The sequence below is a fragment of the Malurus melanocephalus genome, unplaced genomic scaffold (assembly GCF_030028575.1).
Source record: "Malurus melanocephalus ecotype Western Australia unplaced genomic scaffold, MMel_1.1 scaffold_147, whole genome shotgun sequence".
Taxonomy (NCBI): Eukaryota; Metazoa; Chordata; class Aves; order Passeriformes; family Maluridae; genus Malurus; species Malurus melanocephalus.
The window spans coordinates 923,968-945,138 of NW_026623379.1; the positions used below are offsets into that span (position 1 = coordinate 923,968).

General features: G+C 39.2%; 1 protein-coding gene across 7 annotated transcripts in view; it reads right to left on the minus strand.

Moving 5' to 3' along the window:
* LRRC56 (leucine rich repeat containing 56) overlaps positions 1-21,171 on the minus strand; it is a 79,433-nt gene that overhangs the window by 24,823 nt on the left and 33,439 nt on the right. For 5 of the 7 annotated variants that reach the window (XM_057371466.1, XM_057371465.1, XM_057371464.1 and 2 more), the window contains 2 exons: positions 15,269-15,356; positions 8,427-8,487 (listed from right to left, as the gene is read on the minus strand). In XM_057371466.1, the coding sequence (XP_057227449.1) occupies positions 8,427-8,487; positions 15,269-15,356 (149 nt within the window). The remainder of the gene's footprint in view (positions 1-8,426; positions 8,488-15,268; positions 15,357-21,171) is intronic. The other 2 variants (XM_057371468.1, XM_057371469.1) reach the window with 1 other exon arrangement.

Consider the following 21,171-nt stretch of genomic DNA (forward strand, 5'->3'; position numbering starts at 1 on the left):
AGACACATATCACAAAAAAAAAAAAATTTAAAAAAAAAAAAATGTTCCTGAAATGTCTTTTTTCATGTATCAGAAAAACTGGAATTCTAGATTAATTGACCACACACTACTACAGCATTGGATCAGCCTGGAGTAGCTATTCAATTTTTGTCATGGTAATGACTATAGAGTTTCCACTGGAAGAAAAATACTTGAAATATTCCAGAAATGGGTTGATAGGAAAACCTAGAGAGAAATACATAATTTAAAGTGTTTTACTCGGAATGTATAAAGGTAGAAATCCAGGTTCTTGAGATCCTTTAGATCAGGCACATGTGTATGATAATGATTTTCTCCTGTGGCTGATGGTCATTTCTTCTTTGTAACTTTTCCTTTCTTTCTTTTTAAATCTGTATATTTATCTAACAAGAAAACAAAAAATACAGAAGCTTGCAAGAAACAGATACAGGCACAACTTGGACCTGTGAATAGCAGTTGATTTCCTCCAAATTTCTTTCTTCTCTCAGCCTCTAATGTTCACTCCAGATCTGGCATGACAGATTTGTCTCCATATGTCCTGAATCAAGAATTCTTCCTTAAACAATAGGTTCAAGAGAGACTTTCTCTGCTTGTACTGGCCTCCAGATATTCTTTTACAACAAGCAAACAAGATGCAGAAGAGAAGCTTGGGGGACCTCAAAGCCCATCAYAGGGCTACCAAGGCAGATGAGACCTCGTAGCTTTCCATACTGAGGGTATTACTACAAGGCAGAGCCTCAGCACATCCTTTACAGCACACCAGTAGACATCCCAAATCTAGGCTGGTGTGTTAATTSCATGTGGAGCATCTTGCCCTCACATTTGAGGCAACCATAGTTGCAACACTAAGCACAGTAAACAAAACCTCTGTAAGTTCTCGCCTATGGTGAGACGACACTGTAGAAAGTGGGGTGGTAGGATTGTGAGGTTGATGAAGTTCAAACCAGGACATATCACAAATGGTCTTTCAAACACATAATCTTTCATAAAACTTCTGTTACTGGAAATGTAGGTGGTGGGTTTCATTATCAGACCTTTGTGTTCAGGTTCTCACCCCCACAAGAAGAACACACAGTGCAGCTTATGGCAAAGGGTGAAGAATGTGCATGCACTACACCTGCTGATGAAATCATAACTTCAAMCTCCTAACACACAAAAGGCATTTCAGTACTTCTTTCTTGCAGCTATTGATCCAGCTGTTGATGCATCTGARAGATCCAATGCATCCTTTAAAGATCTCAGGATTGAAGGATTAAATTTTGCCACACAGCAAATCAGAAACATAGCTAGAGAAAAAGAAGTGTGCATGCATTTTAGGGGGAAAATAGCAACAGGCCCTTTGTGTGCAACAATGTGTCCCAAATAAATCAACTCCAGTGTGAAGAATATTCAATAGAAATTAAATAATGAAATTGATTGTACACTGAAATTCTATCTATTTATTCTTTTTTTTTAATTTGTATTGCTTGGCAGTTATCAACTGATGAATACAACCTTCAGCTTAATTTCCCCGCCAGCTTGATTCCTTTCCTCTTTTAGAATCAACACTTACCTTGCATTCCAAGAAGATATTTTCCYACTGAACATAATTATTTTCAATAAAAAAAAATCAAACAAGCTGCAGAGAAGTAATTCCCTTGTTGGAGAGAATCAAAACAACCTACAAACCCATTAAACTAATGCTGATTATTTCCCTATTTCCATGAAGACAATCTTTTCACAGCTGGATACCGCTCAGGAAGGAGGCATCCAGCTTGAGCTGTTTTTGTGYCACTGTGCCACAATTAAATTCCTCTAAGGATCCACACATCTGTGATTCTGCTGGGGGAAACACAGGGTTGAACCAGTAAGRAAACCCTGTCTGACTGTGTGAGTGTGGGGTGTGCAGGGAGCCAAGAGGGGYACCYGTGGGGTCACTGGAGCCTCTCACTSTGAAGYGATCTTGGTTCCAGCAGTGMAAGTCTGGAGTGGTGGGAGTGTGACTGCCAGAGTGGCTCCTGCATGGTCAGACAGGAAAGCTTCCTTAACAGTTCCACTGGCAATGGGCTAATTACTATTGCTTCCCAAACCTATCCTTTGGTGTTTCTCCCACTGCGAGTATGACCATTCTTTCTCATCACTGGCTAAAATTAATATTTAGGTGTAAATTTTCATAAGTGAGCCCTGACAYTGACAGCTGAAACAGAGCAGCTGCAAACTGCCTAATAGCCAACTCATTTACTGGCAGAAATCAGCTAGCTATTACCAACATTTTTATTTATCATATCCATCCAAACCATGTAAGCAAGATCATGATACCACTAGGCAAAGCCTTATACACCACTCATTCAATAGACTGTCTGCCCAGAATTAATATATAAACAACTGAGTTGGAAAACATGGCATATTTTTACAGTTAACCCAGGATGCYGTAGAAACAATGGCTAAGCCCAGAATCATGGCATTTTTTTTCTGAAGACCTGGTTCTGTTGGATGGCTGCAAGGCATGAGAAAGCATCCTGAAAGRAAAGGCCACTTTTTCCCAAATACACTCAAAGTGGAGTGTCTATTCAGATAGCAGGCAGAGAAGGAGCACAATTATTTAATGGGCTTGTCTTACCTTGCAGGAGTTTACTGGCAGCTCTTCTGCACACGTTATCTATCTAAATATACATTGCTTATTTACTTTGCTATTTCACTAGCCATGTTCATGCTGCAAAAAGTGTTGCTATGGTCTATGAGGATGATCCTCTCATGGTTTTCATGCCCTGTATTGCATGGCAGTCACAAAACAGAAACATGATAGTGGTGCACCTGGGGAAAGAAACCTGCTGCCACGGAACTGCTCAGATGATGAAGAGAGCACAGAGCACATCCTCTCTGCTCAATGAGGACACAGATACACCCTCTCCACCAGCCCTGCCACAACCAGGAGACTCTTAAACCTGGAGGGGCAAGGGCAGGCCCTGCCTCATCATCCTCTTCCTTACAGGTACACACTGTACCTGACAGTCTGAAATAGAAGGCAGGGGAGTTTCAGCTAGGGAAGGCTTCAGAAAATGGAGTGCTGATGGCAAGAACCATGGAAAGACACTGCAAGGSTACAAACTTGCTTTGGTGTCCTCCGTGCTTGCTGCAGAATGGAGCCCGAGCTCCATCTGTGCGTTTGTACAGAAAAAGTTCAGCTTCCCTTCCTGGGTAATCAGCCTGTCAGTCCTTGATATCTAAGGTCACAAAGACACATTTTCTACTTTGGTTACCTGACCCGGTGAAATGAAACCAGAGGTCTACCCARGACAGATAAGTGGTTAAAGCAATCAGATTTCCCTAGGGCCTAAAGCAGATAGGCTGATTGTGCTTTTCTGAAAATAAACCACCCAACTAAAAGCAGCTGTATTTCTGTCCCAAAATCATTACTTTTTATCAATAATATGAATATCCTTAAAACCAACAAYGCTAAGTAAAACTTGAGGTCGCAGCAATTTTGCCCAGGTTTGTAATACTCCCAAGGATCTRCAGAGAAGACTCATTAATACAGAAATTAAGATTCAATTTAAATGCTTTCCTATCTCCTGGAAAGCACTCAAAGTCCTCAGAGAACATGTTGTTAAGATGGACTTCACAGCAACCTTAACTGCTGAAGGACTTTCATTCTGGCTACACAAGGAAATTAACAGAAACACTTCCTACAGAAACCAGCCTGCATTGGATATTAAATGCTTTCCCCATCCTGAAATGTGAATAGGAAAGTAAACAGTGGTACTCTGGGCACTGAAATAAGGGTATGAAATGATGCACCCAGACCAAATCAGGGGCTCTCTGACTGCATGTGTAAGAACAACCTAGAGCAAGAGCCCCCTGATTCCTCCCTAAACACTGTAAGAAACTACAGTAACACAAGTAAATCATCTGTTGACAAACATTTGCACTTGGAATGCAAACTTAAGTGATTTTAGAAACTATTTGGGAATTTTAAACAAAATCATAACAGCGTATCATAACAGCAGTGCTGATCCTTGTTGCACAAAACTCATTGCTTTTACGTGTGGAACCATTGTACTTTTGTACACATTACTATGCATCAGATGTAGCAATCCAGTAATTGCAAAAGAATTGCAAAATTGCAAAAGAGACAGGAAAGGAAAAAGTAAAATGACAAGGAAAAAAAAGCAAATTTAGGGGAATGATGCCCCCACGTTCCTGCTGTTTGAGGGAAAAGTATCCAGCAAATAGATGGTGCTTAGACACACTATCAGCAGGACATCAAATTTTGGGGTGATCAGTGTCATGGCTCAGTCTCATACAAGATGATGTAACTTGATCCAGATCCAGCAAAGCAACTGGACCAATGTTTAATTTTCAGCTTGTGAGCAATGCCACTGAAGGCAAACTTCTTGTGGATTTAAAAACATAAGGTATTACATTTATTTAAACTCTTGTTGGATAAGTACCAAGGAGTTACATTGCTAAGTTAAAAATACCTAAAGATCCTGATTCAGGTCYCAAAATACTATTAGACATTACTTTAGAGCCCTCACCCTCAATTAAGAAAGAACTAGTTTGGCTCTGGTTTCTTATAGTCATAAAATGATCAGCAAAATATTTACTCAAATCACTTGGCTCATATCTTCAGGTTTTTTTTCACAGCCAAGAGGGTCCAATACATTTCAAAATGTGAATACAGAGATTCCTGTGTTGCTAGATTTGTCTCCAGGAGCTGGTGTTAAAAACCAAAACAAAAACCTAAGGCTCATAAAAGCATAAGAATAGTTGATTTTGGATGTACTCTGCACCTCGTTCATTTGAACCTCCCGACAATTATACTGACTAAAACAAACCAGGATTACTTCCCTCTTGCTCTGGGAGATGCTGCTGCTTTAGTGCAAGACCAGTTCGAGAACTGCAGCAACGAAATGTTAACTCTGTCTGGATGAAGAAAATCTGCTTTCCTTTCCCTATATTGTCCATACTCACTTTTGTCCCCACACTTTGCAGTCTCTGCATTTCCTCTGACTTAAAAYATGACAACCTCTGTCTGTTACAAGCAGTTGCTTAATAAGCCCTGAGAGTAGATCAGTCTTCTGCTGGCTACAATGTGAGGTGCTGAACAGGAGGAAATGAACTTCAGCTGCTGAAACAGCTTCTGCTAGAAGCTTATGGGAACCAGGTCCCAAGATTCCCCTATCTGATTTAAAAGCGCTTTCCTAAAGATATCTATCTAAACATTTTTAAACAGATCTTTTCATTCATCCCTGAATTGAGAATAAAAGCAATCTGATAAAAAATTACATAGGCTACATGCCAAAGCAGAAATAGCAATTCATTGGCCTTGAAATGTAGTTCTTTTACTGGAAACATTACAAAAATGAGGACCATAGTCATCACAAAAAAAAGAGGCAGATTTTAACAGGCACTCTTCAGAACAGTCTTGACTTTTCATCTTCAATTATCAGTTCATAAATCTAAAATTTCTCAGTTGCTAGCAAATGGGTGAAGGTCACCAAACAGGGACATAATAAAGTTATTGTGATTTAGAAAATTAACAGTATGAACTATTTTCTTTTCACAGTACACTGGATTTTCCAAAGCCATTTCCCTTAGTAAAGGCCAGTAGAAAACCAAAACCAAGAAACACCCAAAAAAGAAATTCCCTTTCAACTGCCAAGATCGATTATCTGCAAATAAACTTGGATATATTTTCCTTTTGGATTAAATTAAATAGCTGATAATGATATCCTTTCAAAGTTTCAAGGATTCAAAAGCACTGCAGATTTAGGAGGATTGAAGGGAGGACCRTGAATTAGTAACTAAAGTAGGTCAACCACATTTAGGAACTACCAGGAGAAGCCAATATCCAAACTCATTCACCTAGCCTTGCTCTCCCGTAGAAAATACAAGAATATCTTGATTCCTCACTGCCAGGACATAACTCCTTTAATTTCTGTTGAACAAAGCACACCTCAACATCCCCACAACTTAAGTTCCTATATGAGGTAAATGCCTCAAAAAAAAATCAGTATCTAAAGTCAGAATCATAAATCTTCACTTTGACATCTCCCCATATACTGTTTACTACCAAGTCAATTCTTCTCCYATTTTCAAAATGAAAAAAAAGAAAAACAGAAAAAAGTTTTAATTCCATTTCATCCTAAAATAATTAGGTAATCCTACTCTGTGAGACAAAATGAAACAAAAATAAAGTGACAAAATGCAAAGTTTCCCATCTTATTACCCATTCATGCATGCACACTGACAACCTTTTCTTCATAATGATTCATCAGAATATGTTTTTTTTTCACATAAAATAGAATGAAAAGAATGTCTGTTTTTAGCATCCCAAGTATATATAAAACACTATYTTTTTTCTGCTTTTCTGTCCTTACCTTCTTTTCAGTAATAAACAAACCAATCTTCCAGCTGGTCCTTGCAAGACATTTCCCATTATCTGCTGCCCATTTTCAAATTAAAACCACAATGATTCTGACCTTACAGCTTACAAAATCTGTGGGAATTACTTTCAGTAAAGAGGAATATTTTTTCTGTCATCCTCAAAAGCCTCATTTGTTGAGGGTTTGGTTGAATAAAACAAAATAAACACTTCTTGGACAGGATTCAAGCACCAACAAGATTAATTCAGAAATAAGATTCTAAATTTTGCAGTAAATGGCAGCAGCCTCTAGAATGGGAGCCACTATGTTACCTTAGGYATACCAAGCATCATACTCCTGTGACAGCAATGTTGCTCTAATGGGCATTAAATTGACATGATGCAGACATCTGAAAATAAAGCTCAAGTACAAGGCTGTGCTTGCATGGGATGTGCCCTTAAATGATCTGTGTTTATCAATGACAGGTTGTCAAAGATGGGAATTAATAAAGGAAACCTACTGCTGTAACTATACTGGCTGAGAGCTAGCAGAGTCTTCTTCTTCCTTTACCTATTCCCTGACAATTGCATTTAACTGGCAGAAGAAGGAGCAGATAGCTTCTCCTGGGGCTGGAGTGCTTGGAAATCATCACAATATTAGGCTTGATATCCAAGCCCAATCATATTTACATTAGAGTAGATCAAATCAAAACTCAACTTGAGACCAAACATTCCCTGCATCAAGGACCACAAGGGTATCAGTTCAAAGAAAATGGTTGGCCACAACTTCTCATGACAGAAATTAGAGTCTCAGAATACAGARGTGCAAAACCCTGCTGAGTTAAGCAGTTTAGTTTTCCTGAACTGCATTCTTATATTCAATACCAACAGATCAAAACTTTTCCATTGACACTTTTTAACAGAATRTGGATTTTTGATAAAACTAAAAACCACTTTCTAATTTTTTTTTCTTTTTAAGATAATATAGTATATCTTAATATTGTCAGATATTTATTTTCACCCAATACTTACTCCTCCATTGCAATAATGGAGCAATTTCAYGCTTATAACAATGGTCAGCTGCTACTAAAATAATTGCAGCAATGTAGAATCACCACTTTTAAAAGTTACCGATTAGAAGGGATGAAAAACAAAATTTAGACTGCACATACTTCATATCATCACCAGAACAAGGAAAATAGGATCAAAGGGTGACAACTGAAATTCATTAGATACTTTAAAGAGACCGGAAAAACACTTACTGCTCTTTCTTATGAGGGAACATGTTCTCTTTAACAAGAATTTACAAACCCACTACTTCTTTCCCCACGAGCTTAGCAGATAGCCACACAAAGCCAGAGAGCAGTCCTGTGTAAAATAAGGCCTTTTACACAGCCCTTTTCTGAGAYGAACTGTATTTTTCCACTTTGCATGAATTAGCAAGGGTATACAGATATCAGCACAGGAGAGAGAAGACACCTCTGCCTCCTTATTGTAATGGTTTTCACTTCCACCTTTTCAACCAACCAACCACTTCCCCAGTCTGGAACAAAACGTGATGTTTTCATGCAGATCAGCAAGCCAGGCACATGCAGTCTTCAGAGCAGCTCTCATAAGCCTGATTCCATTGAYTTCAATAAAGCCAAAGTGATTTCCATCAGCTGAGGAACTGGTCTGACCTGTATAGAACAGRCTACTGTGCACAGTAAAAGCCCAAAGGCTGAAACACTGAAATTCAAGCACCTAGACATAGATAAGAGGGGAATTTTTAGTTCCTTTCAAAGGTGCAACTAATTTCCATGGACTTCAGAGTAGCAGGAACTTCCCTGGTGGCAAACTAGGGCTAATTCCCTGGCACCATTGCAGCTACAATGATTTATTCAAGATGAGGTCCTGTCCTTAAACTTAMGTGGTATTGGAGCATATATTCATGACCTAATCCATTACCATAGAATGGAGAAATGGAAGGAATGARAGAAGTACAAATGAAGATTTCATCACTTAAGTAAAATTGAGGTCTGTTATTTTTTATATTTATTTCATAGAATCATTCATTTCTTACCTCACAGACACAAGCAAGCTATTGTTCAACTTCAATTCTCTCAGATTAGGCAGATGCACACCTGTGGGAACAGAATAAAGAATCACATTGCAGAGCTGGGATTTGAGTAAAGGAAATTTATGACAATTACAAGTTGAAGCATCTAATTTTACATGCATTTCTTGGCTATTTCTGCCAGACCTGTGCTGGACTTCTTGTAAGAAAATCAGTGAGATTATTTCACTCATAAAATATTTAATCCTTCACATTTTTGAAACATATACGTATTGTCTGCATGACTACCCAGTTATAATTTTTGAACCCCTCTCTGGAAATTCTGATATGGCTCCTTTCCAGACAGACAAAAGAAACTGGCTTGATGGGTGTCTGTTTTCTTTGGTCTTATTCCTCACCCTGATTGAGTATTAACTGAGTGATACTCTGCAGAGCTAAGGGATACTTTAGAGTACAGCATTCCATGACTTGTTTAATGGCAAGTAGTGATGGACTTACTGGATACACAGCCAAGTAACACTTCTTCAAAATATAACTTKGAGTCAAATAACAAACACACAATGTTCCATGTCACAACATCATCTATTATAGTTCACCGTTCCCCCAAACACTACATTTTGCAAAGCATTGCTTTCTTCTTATAATTTTCTGGATATGATCAACTATTTACTATTGAATTGTACCAGTTTCATACCTATAAATGCCTCTGTATTCTGTTATTACTCTAATTAATGATTATTTTTTTCTATCCCTGAGAGATATTTGCCTTTTTGGTTCACTGAACCAAAATGATACACCAARTCCCTCTGAGCTACAGAATWATTTAGACATAAGCTCAAGYCTCAGAAACCATTTCTTACTGACAGTAGCAAAGGTTTACCCATTCCCACTAGCAGAGTTTACTCAAGGCTGGTGAGCATCCTCCAGTATAACATGCAACCATGTAGAAGTAATACCAATTTTAGACAAACTGCATCATTGCTGAAACATTAAAATGTTTTCTCAGCAAATGTTTTTATGAGTTCTCTGAGCAATCATTGTCTGGCAAGGGTGACTTAGRGTGACTGTCCAGAAGGACTCCATTCCAGTGCTTTGCAAAGGATAAAAAAAATATAGGGGGGAGTGGGATCTCAAAAGCAAACAAAGAAAGTCACGTTGTTCATTCCCCAAACAGAACAAACACATTTATGGCAAAAACATTTAATAAATCATGTTTTAATAGAAGCATTATCTACATCTCATGTTATTTTGGAGTGATTATAATGCACATATTGATCTTCATRCTGTACTGCAAGTATTTAAGTTCATGTCTTTGCAAAGCACTTCTGAAAATACAAAAAATTCAAGAGACACTGTGCAATTTTTTTAGCTTTGTTTTTTAATCACTTTCCATAATCCATAAAAAATTGGAGCACAAATTAGAACACACAATCCTCATCCTGCAGGGTATGTTTTTTCATGTCAAACAAGTTTTATACATTTACACAGCAATGAAATAATTTGATGTCCTCGCAGAGGAAATATTAGGATCTCTGTTAATTACTCACAGCACTCATACTAACTACTGAGCAAAGACTTCCTTAGATATAAATCATGCCCTAAGAAATTCCCCACAAAAATAAAAATCTAGATCTAAAAAATTTCTATTCTGTTTCTGACAAAGATAGAGAGATTAAATGACATCCCCTGAAGTGTTAAAAGAAAAAAATGAGAGGGATGCAGTAGCCCTTCTGGTCCCAGCTCAGAAGCTGCCAAAAGCCTTGCCATGGATTCAATCAGAGGTAAAAGGATTACCAAGCAAAGGCTGTTGCAAATCATTACAAAGAAAATGAGTTTTAAGGACTAGTATTAAGCAGGAGATTTGAATGAGGAGTCAAGAGAAATGGAGAGACTTGCCCAAGAAAAAGCTTTCCACTGAATACACTCAGGGTTGATTCAGGGAGGGAACCAATAAAGGATCCAAAGAGGCCGAGTGACAGGCTGATGATACAATTTTCACATCTGGTTATTTCATTATTGTAACTTGATCCTCCAGCTCAGATTTTTTTTTTGCATTTTGGCACAATTTTTCCCTAGGAACTTGTAAAGTGTTACACATCAATATGTGGTTTACTAGCTCAAAATAGAAGTATACAATGTGTAGTGGTGTCAAATTCTGGCAGCAATATTCTGCATATATTTCTACAAGTCTGCAGGTTCTTCCCTCCTTTAAGTTTCATACAGATACGTAAATGTTCTTTGTTGCTAAGAATTCATTGTTCCATTGATTTTAGTGGTTTTTAGAGTTCCAAATCTTTTAAATAGATTAGAGGATGGGAAATTAAATTAGGAAGAGAAAATTGTAAAATGAAGGTGACAAAATAACAATGCATGTAATGTAACAATGTAACAATGCATTTCTAATTTTTCTAATTTTAACCCTCATGGCATCTTTCCTAAGAGCAAGGACACATGATTCTAACATCTAAAAATACTCTAAAATACAACAATATTAACTTCTAATATTAATTTCAGAACTGCAGGTAGTATATTCCTTGCCCTGAAACTGCCTTCCCTTGTATAATTTTGATTTTTAAAAACAAGAATGGTCCACAAAAATGCTGATGATTGCAGGACAAGGCTGAGAATTCAGAATGAYGAGCAGTGTTATCTCATCTGTCTACGATTCCCTTTCACTAAAGACCGGTTTTGTTAYATGGCTCTGAAATTACTAACCACCAACAATGTACCAGTGCTAAACCATTCTACTGTAYCAGTGGAACAAAACGAAATGAAGAGCAGAAAGAAATCACAGYGCAAGTTAGGTGAATAAAAGTGATACACACGCACTCAACAACATTGCCCGAAGTGCTGCTATTCACAAGCAGGCTAGCAACGCAGATGTCTTTCTAAGATGCCTTGGTACAGCAGGAGACATTAGAAAACTGATTAGGAGTAGAGAGAAAACAGCCAAAATGCTGGGTTTATTATATTCTACAAGTTACAACACTTCTATTTGTTGTTTACATGATGAAGTATTGTTTAGRTAGCATCATATATCTTTGTTTTTTTATTGAAAACAAAAAATCATAGTGGCTTGACTTCTTGTGTCTTTTGGAATATGGACTAGTCAAAACCAAAGAAAAGAAATTACTGACAAATGCTTGCATTGGCATCAGGCAACCATCGTGCTTTGTTGATCCTGCAGTACAATACAGGCATATGAAAACAGGCTCTTGCTCYCCCAGCAAGAGCAACCTGATATGCAAATTACACAATCTATTTAGTTCACTTGAGCTGTGTTTGATTGAGTAAGATACAYCACTTTGATGCTATTTCTACACACACATTTTTTTGTGCATTTCTGAGGTGAACTGGGCAATACAACTAGAAGTGAGATCACAGCCCTTTCAGGCAAACCCAAGGCAGCTGCAGTTGAGCTACTTGAGATGGGCAACTCGAAGAAAACACATCAGTGCAGGTTTATAACATAAGCACAATGCCCCAGTACATACTTGTGACTCACAGAGACCCTGCCCAAGCCCTGCTCAGACAGTGTGTCAGTACCAGCTAAGCCAAGGCCATCCTGGGCAGGAATATCCAYGCCACACTTGCTTCTCCAGCCTCTGTGCTGCTCCCTGGCCGTGCAAGCACCTGCTGCTGCCACACTGGCTGCCAGCAAAGGGGTCCTGGCTCTGTATCAGGAATGCCAAGGAACAAGGCAAGAGGAAAGAGAGATGATGACCCTGCGTGAGAAATAGCACATGGCTACTGCTGAAGCCTTGGCAGAGCTTTGCCTTGATAAAACGCGTGCGAGGGAAGTGGCAGTCTCCAGACATGTAATCAACTTAGTCTGGCCACCAGCAGGCAACAATTCAATAAGTACCAGCGAACAGCACTGTGGGTAACTTGATTTGGAGCTACTAAAATTACTTAGAAATAAGAGGACTATGTAGTGTCTTAAATGACTCTATCCTACCATTATTTTCAACAGGAATTTCTATGAGTCAGTCATGAATGCAATTCCATACCTGTGAGCAATCAAAACTGAAGGGATAAGCTAATGAAAAGGAAATAGTCCCTCTGTTTAAATATGAGCTGAGATCTACATGCAGCTGAAGAGCACAGAAATCAACTCCAAGATGTGCAAACCTGGATACAAGACTTGCCAGGGAGTTCAGTGTTCATCTGTCACCCAGCAAAGTGCACTGAAAACAGCTAGTAATTTCAGCAGTTACCCCAAAGCCCTGCAAAGATTCAGATTCAAGCTCTGGCACGAAGCCTTTCCTTGATTTTAAAACTGATCAGATGAAAATATTTCAATATCAGTCTTTTCAGTTTTAGCCCACTCCTTGACCCTAAGAAAAGTAACTCCTCCTCACCATGTCTCGCCATTTTGTAGAGGCAGATCTGACAAACTGGCCAAGGTTAACAGGATGGTGCTTTAAAGTTTAGCAAATTCCAAAGTAGAATGGTCTCAAAAAAACATCAAGTGACAAATTTTATATCACTCTGTAAACCTTTAGGCCCTGAGTATTTGTGTTACAGTCTGTAACACAGGCTGTGAACCTTGAAATGTTTCTCAAGTGACAACTGTGGTGTAAATTTGGGATTTGAGTGCTGCGAGGTTCCAGGTGACCCAGAGTTATGTGCACTCTAGTAATGTTTAACACTTYCACCTGGCCATTTGAGAGGCTTGCACAGCCTATTTTATCTTTACACATAAACCAAGTTAAAACAATATTCTTTACTGAGTGTAGACTGATCATCCAAACAAATAATCTGMTGATGATAAAGATGCTCTTACCCACCTTCCTCAACTAAGGAATACAATGAGAGCAAGGTGAAGTGGTTTAATATGTGTATAAAGAAGGCTTATTAGCCAGGTTTGAAACGCAAAAGAAACACCAAATGACAGAGCAGTCCACGCTGGAGGGGACAGCTGCAAGTCTCAAGCCCAGAATCCTGCTCAGAGCCAGGTTGTCAGTGAGATCAGACCAGGATGTTCAGGTCTTCACCCAGTTGAGTCTCGAAAACCTACCAGGATGAAGTCTCCAAACTTCTCTGGATACTGCTATTGTTTGACTGTCCTAATAGGGGGGACTTGACATCCTGTCACACAGGAACTTCTGTCATTCYAGCTGGTCTGGTTCTTACCCTACTCTTTTCCTCAGGCTATCTCTCTGTGACCACAGACCAGGTCAGCAGCACAGTTCCAGGGGCAGGCAGCCAGCGGGGAGCAGGCAATGAGCCCAACAGCTTCAACAGCACACTGGCTTACACCATTCATGTTGGAGTATAAACTGCTCTGCAAAACCCCTAAATWTTTCGGCCTTACTCCCTGGGCCTAAAACTCATCTGCCATGTGAAAAAAAAATCAAAAGAAACTAAAGCAAACCTTCCACCTTAACCACATGCTGACATTTGCAAACAGATTTGCACAGGAAGGAAACTCAGAAAAGCCTAAAAAAAAAAAAAAAAAAAAAGCAGAAGGAAATTCAGAATGGTCTGGATGTTCTGCTGTTCTCAAAAGCAGTGGGGACCTGCAGGTGCTGGTTTTTACGGCCCTCAAGGGCCAACTCTCGGTGTGAACAGTGGGATATAAACAAGATGGAAATTATTYGTATCATGGACATAGTGCTCTGTATTTTGTATTCTGTAAAGGTTGCAAAAGCCTAACCTTGGGGAGAAGAAAGGGATTTATTCCAGTAATGGAAATGAAAGGGAAGTAAAGAGTAATGAAGGTGAAACATTCTGCTAGCTTGTCACAGCTAATGTAAAATGGCATAGGAATGGGAGCACCACTTTTGAGCATTATAGAAATGGCATAATGAGATTTCCTTATCAACTGAAGAAAATATGATTGAATAGATTACGATCTCTGAAAGAAACGGATGTAATTTACCTTAAATTATCAAGTGCCTATGAGAAAGAGACTTATTAATGAAATAAACAGAATAACTAATACAAAGAGGCTACATAATACAAAACAAAAGCCCCCTTCACTGTTCTTGCTCAATCATTCTTGACAAATAGACATCAAAAGACCCCTTAAAGCTAATCAGCTGTTACATTATAGTAATTTTCATATGAAAAATTAACTGCTCGACAGAAAACACCAGCACACAGTTTTGGGGACATGACTCCTTTTTGGCACATAAAATATTATCCTGCAGTAGCTACTCAGCTTCAATGTAGCAGAAGATGGACATGATTGTCGTGGGAATTCACATTTCAGAAAATGACTGCCAGTGCTGGAATAAAAGGAAGGCTTTATATTCTCAGTGTTAGCTCTGCCACAGAGGAAATTCCTTTGGTACTTCTCACTTTCCTGGTGCAGTGATGATGACATAAAAATGAATGACAAGTGTTAGGGCTGTTTGGGGTCCATCAAAATGATGTATCTACAGGACCTGCCTCCAGCTCATTTTCCAGCACAGTTCTGTGAGGCCTTACAGGGTGCAAAGAAAGGCTRCTGGCAGCATAAGCCACCTGATACCACTGGCAATTTCTCAGTCATAGGGAAATCTCACAGTGAAGAGAAGCTGACCCTTGGCTCCTGTTTCACTAGAGACAAGTACTCAAGAGTACTCATTTAGGGCCTAGCATATCATAGAAGAAAAATTAGTTCAACTAACTGGCTTTAGACAGAAGTCRTGTCACTCATCCTTTTGCCAGAGTTTTCACTCCTATTCAGAGCCTCACACCAGAAGACAGGGATCAAAGAGTGTGAGGTACACCAGGGAGACCCTGTTTCAAGAACTCTTGAGCAGGACAATACTTTACACTGCTTGTTGGTCAGTGAGTCCTCAGTCAAGACACGATAAAGGAAAATTCAAGATGGTGAGCAGAAAAAAGAGTTTTCTCACCAAAGTTCCCCAAGCTGATCTCTCTGGTGTCTACTTTCATCTCTAGGGCCTTCACTCGCTGCAGATCATCCACTCCTGCCAAAACTTTCTGTAAAGGCAAGCAGAAATATATGTGTGCTCTCATGCAATAAATCAGATGTCACAGCAGCAAAAAGGTGGACAAAGGCTTTCAGCCAGTGTTTTGTCAACATATATTTCAGGTCAACATGGCTAGATGTGCAATCACATTGAAATAAATTTAGCATTCAAAGATCTTTCTTCCTTGTAGCCCCCAAATATTCTGGTCTTCCATAACAGATATACTGCTCAGAGTCAAGGCTGAGGGTTGCATTCAAGCTGAAAACCAACAACAGACCTACATGCCAATGAGCTTCATTTGAACAACGTGTCCRTGCTTTAAGATTTGCACAAGTCCTGCACTAATCCTCAGCAGACAGAAAGTGTTAACCTTAAGCATCACCTATAATGCAAAAAGTGCTGGTAGTAAAACTCAACACACTGTTTACCTTTTAACCAAAAACAACAAAAGGAAATATGCTTTTAGCTCAAGCAGTTTTCTGAAAGAAGACGACACTAATTACAAGAATTATTAATTCCTTTGAAAATATCTAGGCAATGCAGAGGCCTTCAAATCTTTCGTTATTTTTTGCAAAATTGTAGTAATTGGATGAACCATTGCATTAAACAAAGATGTGTGTGTGAATGCAGATCTTTCCTAATCTTTCCCAATATCCTAAAGTCTGTGTTGCTACATCCATGTACATTTTACCTTGGCAGAGGTAAGCAGGAGGAACAAAACAAGCAGCAGCTATACACAGAGGAGAGAGGGAAGCTCTAAGGCTCCAAGTGAAAACTACAGAAAGGCTGTGAAATCCTAAGATGTGAGGCCACAATTCCACAAGTAGCTGTGGCAATCTCACAYTACCACTGTTCTCATCCCCTGTTTATTTATTCCTGCTATGATCCAAATCTCTCTCCCCAGTTTCCCTCATTCAGGCTGCACGTCCCACCACYTCCTTTGCATCAGCTTAGTGGATCCTTCCATACATGAATTCAACACAGCAGACCAGAAGAACTGTATCTTTTCTTCCTCATGGGTTAGTGGTTCATGGAGGAGTCTCACACAATATTTGAGAAATGAGAAGCAAGGTCTATTTGTCACACTAACTGCCTGAAATAGTTGATGCTATACACAGGATCATCATCATAGAAACTAATAAACTTTTACCTTTCTGTGTCAAAAGAGTTAGGATGTGGGGCTCAACATGTCAACCTCAAAGAAATGTCTCACCATGGCATCAGTTTCCTTCTCAATGATCACCTTCCTTTTGGGCATTTACTTAAGGTGAAGGCAGAAAGTCATTCAACAAGCTCCACATACAGGAGACAAATTTTCTTACCATTAAAAAGCTGCAATATTCTTTAGGGTTTCTTTAATAAGGGATAACTTATTCATTAGAAGGGAATGTGTAGGGGCACCTCTGCTTATGAGTTTTGGGAAGAAAAAATAACYACAAGAATATCCAGTTCATTTTGCAAGGAAAAAAATGGCGGTTGTGACATCCCTGGTCATTAAGTAACATTTTAATTGTGCACAAGTGGCTGCAACTTCCTCTAATGGYGCCATATCCTCTTATGAAGGACCAAAACCAGCCTGAGTGTAACTAAGATGGCAATTTAAAAGGACATGGTTTCCAGAAAAAGCTGAGCATTCCTCCTTGAAAACCTGTCCCTCTTTATAAGGTCTTGACTTGCACTCATAAGAAACAGAACTATCCAAAATCTTCAACTGCTTTTGAACTATTTTTAAAACATTGTGTTTAAAAATATTTTAAATCTTGTTTTTAAAATAATTTAAAATCTTATTTTTAATCTTTTTTTTTTAATATGATTTGAAGCAGGCTGAACATAAGAAAGCTTCTAGACTCTATCCCCAAATGCAGCCACCACAAAATGTGTTTTGCTCTTGCAAAGGCAGCAAACTTACCACCTACAGACTGCCTTCTTCCTCCAAGTGAACACAAGATCCCTCATGGTAAGGCACATTTTGCAGTAACCCTTTTCAGCAGATGACGCTGTCTGTCACATAGCACGAGATCATGTGTGAAACGAGAGCTAGCTGATGCCCTGCTATAAAACCGTGCACTCAGATTGTTGAATTCACATGCAAGCTCACTGTCATTAAAGGAAGAAGCTTCTGAAAAATACCTCCCTGCTCTTCATCAAAATAGTTTTAAGAGCCGACATCAGAGCAGGAAGAAGTCCCAGAACAAGTAATAAGCTTAGGGTCACACACTTTGTCAGCTGAGTAGCAGAAGGTCCTGATAACCCAAGGAGCCTTTACTCCTTTTTTTTTGTCCTTTTCTCCTTTGTAGTCTGCAGGTTCCCTGCATGCTGTCCTTCCCCTGTTTTAATCCAGACAGCCTCCCCTCACAGTTTTGCTCCCTGATCTTTTTTTTTTTTTTTTTTTTAAATCCAAGTATAAAACTTGCATGAAGTTATATTCTCTCCTCGTCTAGGGTTCCCTATTCCTTTTTCTCATGCCAGGGATTACCAGGATCATTCTTTGCCCCCATTTTCCTCTTCCTGAACCGCTATTGGTACTTTTTCCACTGTCTGAGAGATGCACTCTTACTGCACCCATATTTTTGTACTGCAACAGGCAGCACTGTGACTCCAGCACTGGAAAGGGTTATTGGCTGTCATCACCAGCTCTTTGAACTATAGATAGCTGCCTGGAAGCATGTGCTAACCGGATGCAACGAATTCTGTATATTCTCAGTGCCCACCTCCCTGTTCTGCATTTCCAAGAGTCTCTGTGAAAATCACTGTCCTTCCATCTGCTGATGGTGAGGAGATGCTGGGAAAGCTTGAAAACAATTTGATGTGGGATGCACTAATTAGTGTAGTACATGAAGGAAATGAGAAATGCTCTGGGGTGGATTATGAGCTCATTTAAAGGCACTAGAAGCACTGAGACCCCAGGTGTTGACTGAAAGCAAGTCAGCCAGCAAAGGCAGGGCAGCAGTTCAAGAGAAGGATACATAATGAATGGCCCCTGTGGAAGATGGTTAGGACTCTCAAGACCATTCTTGGCATGCTGGTGCACCTGCAGTTGTGATTCTTCTCATATCACAGCTGAAATTCTGACACCAGGAATGGGAGACATTTAGGGAAGGATGTGGAAACATTTAAGCAAAGATGAAACCTATTTAGCAGGATCTTCCTTTTAGGCTAGTGTTTAATGTCAAAGCATGGGAACCTYCATCAAAATTTGAAGAGGGATATTTAGGAAGAATTTTGCTGCAAGAGAAATAAAAAAATCATGACCCAGCACACTAAAGGGTCATCAGCTTGGACAGAGAAACGTCTGGCACCATGTGGATAGAAGTGATGTTAGTGCTCTGTGTCTCTTCATTCCTAGGGCCACCCCAGGTCTCAGACAGGCTCCTGCCCTAATTCAGAGGTGTCCTGCTGTGGCTTCAGGTAATGACTGCCTGCCCACAGCCTGATGGGCTGTTTTGACAGTCAGGGACAGGATGTCTCTGCCTGTGCACCAGGAATGCTTACAGACATGAAGGTGCTGTACCATCTAGGGATTTCTTTGGCCTTTTCCAGCAGCTCAGCTTCCACACAGAGCAAGCAAAAAGGGACCAAGGATCTGTTCTAGGCAAAGATTTGGATATATTCATAGTTATTTTAGATCAAAGAGACACCTTGAAAAAAAACCATATAATTCTAGGCTGATTGTTGGAGTTCAGAGAGGATTCTGCTTGCCACACATCTGCAGCCCTGCAAGGTAGGTATCAGTCAGACAGAGAAGGGGGATGTTTTCTGAAGAATCAAACATCAAAACCTTTCTGGCAGACAGTGTTCAAGAAGGTGGTCTGAGAGCAAGAATGTTACACTCCACTGTAAATTTGTTTATTTGAAAGGATACATTTCCATGGTAAAGCAATGCACAGCTCTTTGAAGATGAATACAGGGAAAGTAAAACAAAGACAAAAAGACAAATAAAGTTTACTTTATATTTTTTTCACCTTTGTCAAAACAGGAGTAAAACTATTTTTCATTGCATTATGGAGAAGCTATTGGTAAATAATTTAGCCAGTATTTTAAGAAGYAAGTCCATGATGGCTCACAAACCATTCCACCGTGCAAAATATCTCGCCAAGCTTTTCCTCTGACTGACAAGAAAAGCCAATAAGTATTCTGTAAAAAACTGCAAGTGAGATACTTCTGTCCTTGCAGAGCTTCCCAACTGGCTGAGCAGTCACCTGGAAATGCAGTTCAAGTCCCACTTGCAACTATCTGTAAATTCCTTAATTGGCAAATAATATCTGTTCAGTCAAAACTGGCGTACACAACTGATTTCATTTCTCTTCCCTARATTTTTCACATACTCTAAGTGGGCCTGTTGCTGAAGAACAAGTTGCRTGCAGCTGTCAGAGAAATATTTCCAGCTGTGCATTTATTTTGCTGATCCTGGTTAATTTGGCTAAGACAGGAATTCCTGAGTGGTGAGCTTGTTCTCTTTGAATACTACACCTGTATGCAAATTCTAGATTCATGTCCATTCATGTGTTTACTGCTTTTTTTTTTTTTTCAAATTCTCAACTCAAGTATAATCTCTCCTTCAMAGAAAAAAAGGAGTTGCTAAAAGTATGATAAAATATTTCTTCTAAGAAGAAAAATATTAGAAAATTAATAAGCCTTAAGTGATTCTAACTCACGGGATTTTCAGTGAAAGGGAAYAGAACTTGTCTGTGGTCCCACATGCAAACTTGCTTTCAAAATGGTTAAATTCTGCAGATGCCCATCATGAAAATATTTAGCAGTATTTCACTGCTTTCTGAATATACATATAAATACATTCTTCTCTCAGCTCAGATGAAGAGATTAGCTAGGAGATAGAAAAAGATATTTTCTTGGCTTGTATGAGAAGTGTAGATGAGAGCAGTAAATACAAAATGTAAGTAGTGGTGGATGCCTAGTAAAGATGTCTTTATTCTCATGCCGAAGCCTCCAAGTCCTGCCAGCAGATCCCCATGGATAGACCTTTGCCTGGTCTTGCCATCTTGGGTTCAACTTCCCACTGACTCATGCTGGGGATTCACAGTTCTGATAGCTTTTTTTAAACCAGTATCAAGGGCCTGATGCTGCAAGTTGCTGGGGAATCTAACTACTGCAGACTTCAGCAGGCACGTAGGATGCCAGGAATGAGATGGGAAGTTTACTGATTTCTCAGAAATAGCCTGTACCATTTCTGTAGGATGGAAAAAATTCAAGTTTTAAAATGCAGATCAGGAGTGGACAGGATARTAGATATGCTTACACCAGTTTTTGCTTAGATTTGTTTTAAGGATTTACTTACCCTCACAGAGATAYAAAAAAAAGGTTATAACCCAATATTAATTCTTTTTCCTATATATAGGAATTAGGGGCACAGACAGTAGCTACAATCATTGCTGAAGACGACTGTGTGCAAGAACACGGAAAACTCAAGACTGTAATGTCATTATATGAAAGTTAAACACTAGTGGTTGTAAGTAAATTAATACCAGGGGTTTTTTTTTTTCATATAAAAGTATGCATATGTCTGTGCATACAAGATTCGTGATGAGAAAATTTGGTAAAACATCAGATGCCTAAGTAGCAGGATGAACACTCATACTACAGATGAATACTAATTAAACAACTACAAGCCTTCCCTATTRTAAAGGTATTCATTTCAGGAGGAGAACATATGAAATGAAAGCTCTGAAACTAATGGAGGCTTTGGTTTTTTTTTTTTCAGTTCTTAGTATTACCTCTACTGTTTGCTGCCTTGAGCATTCTGATCTAACTTTGAAACTAGCTATACTTGGAGCAGAAGATCAAACTGGCAGACCTCCAGAGGACCC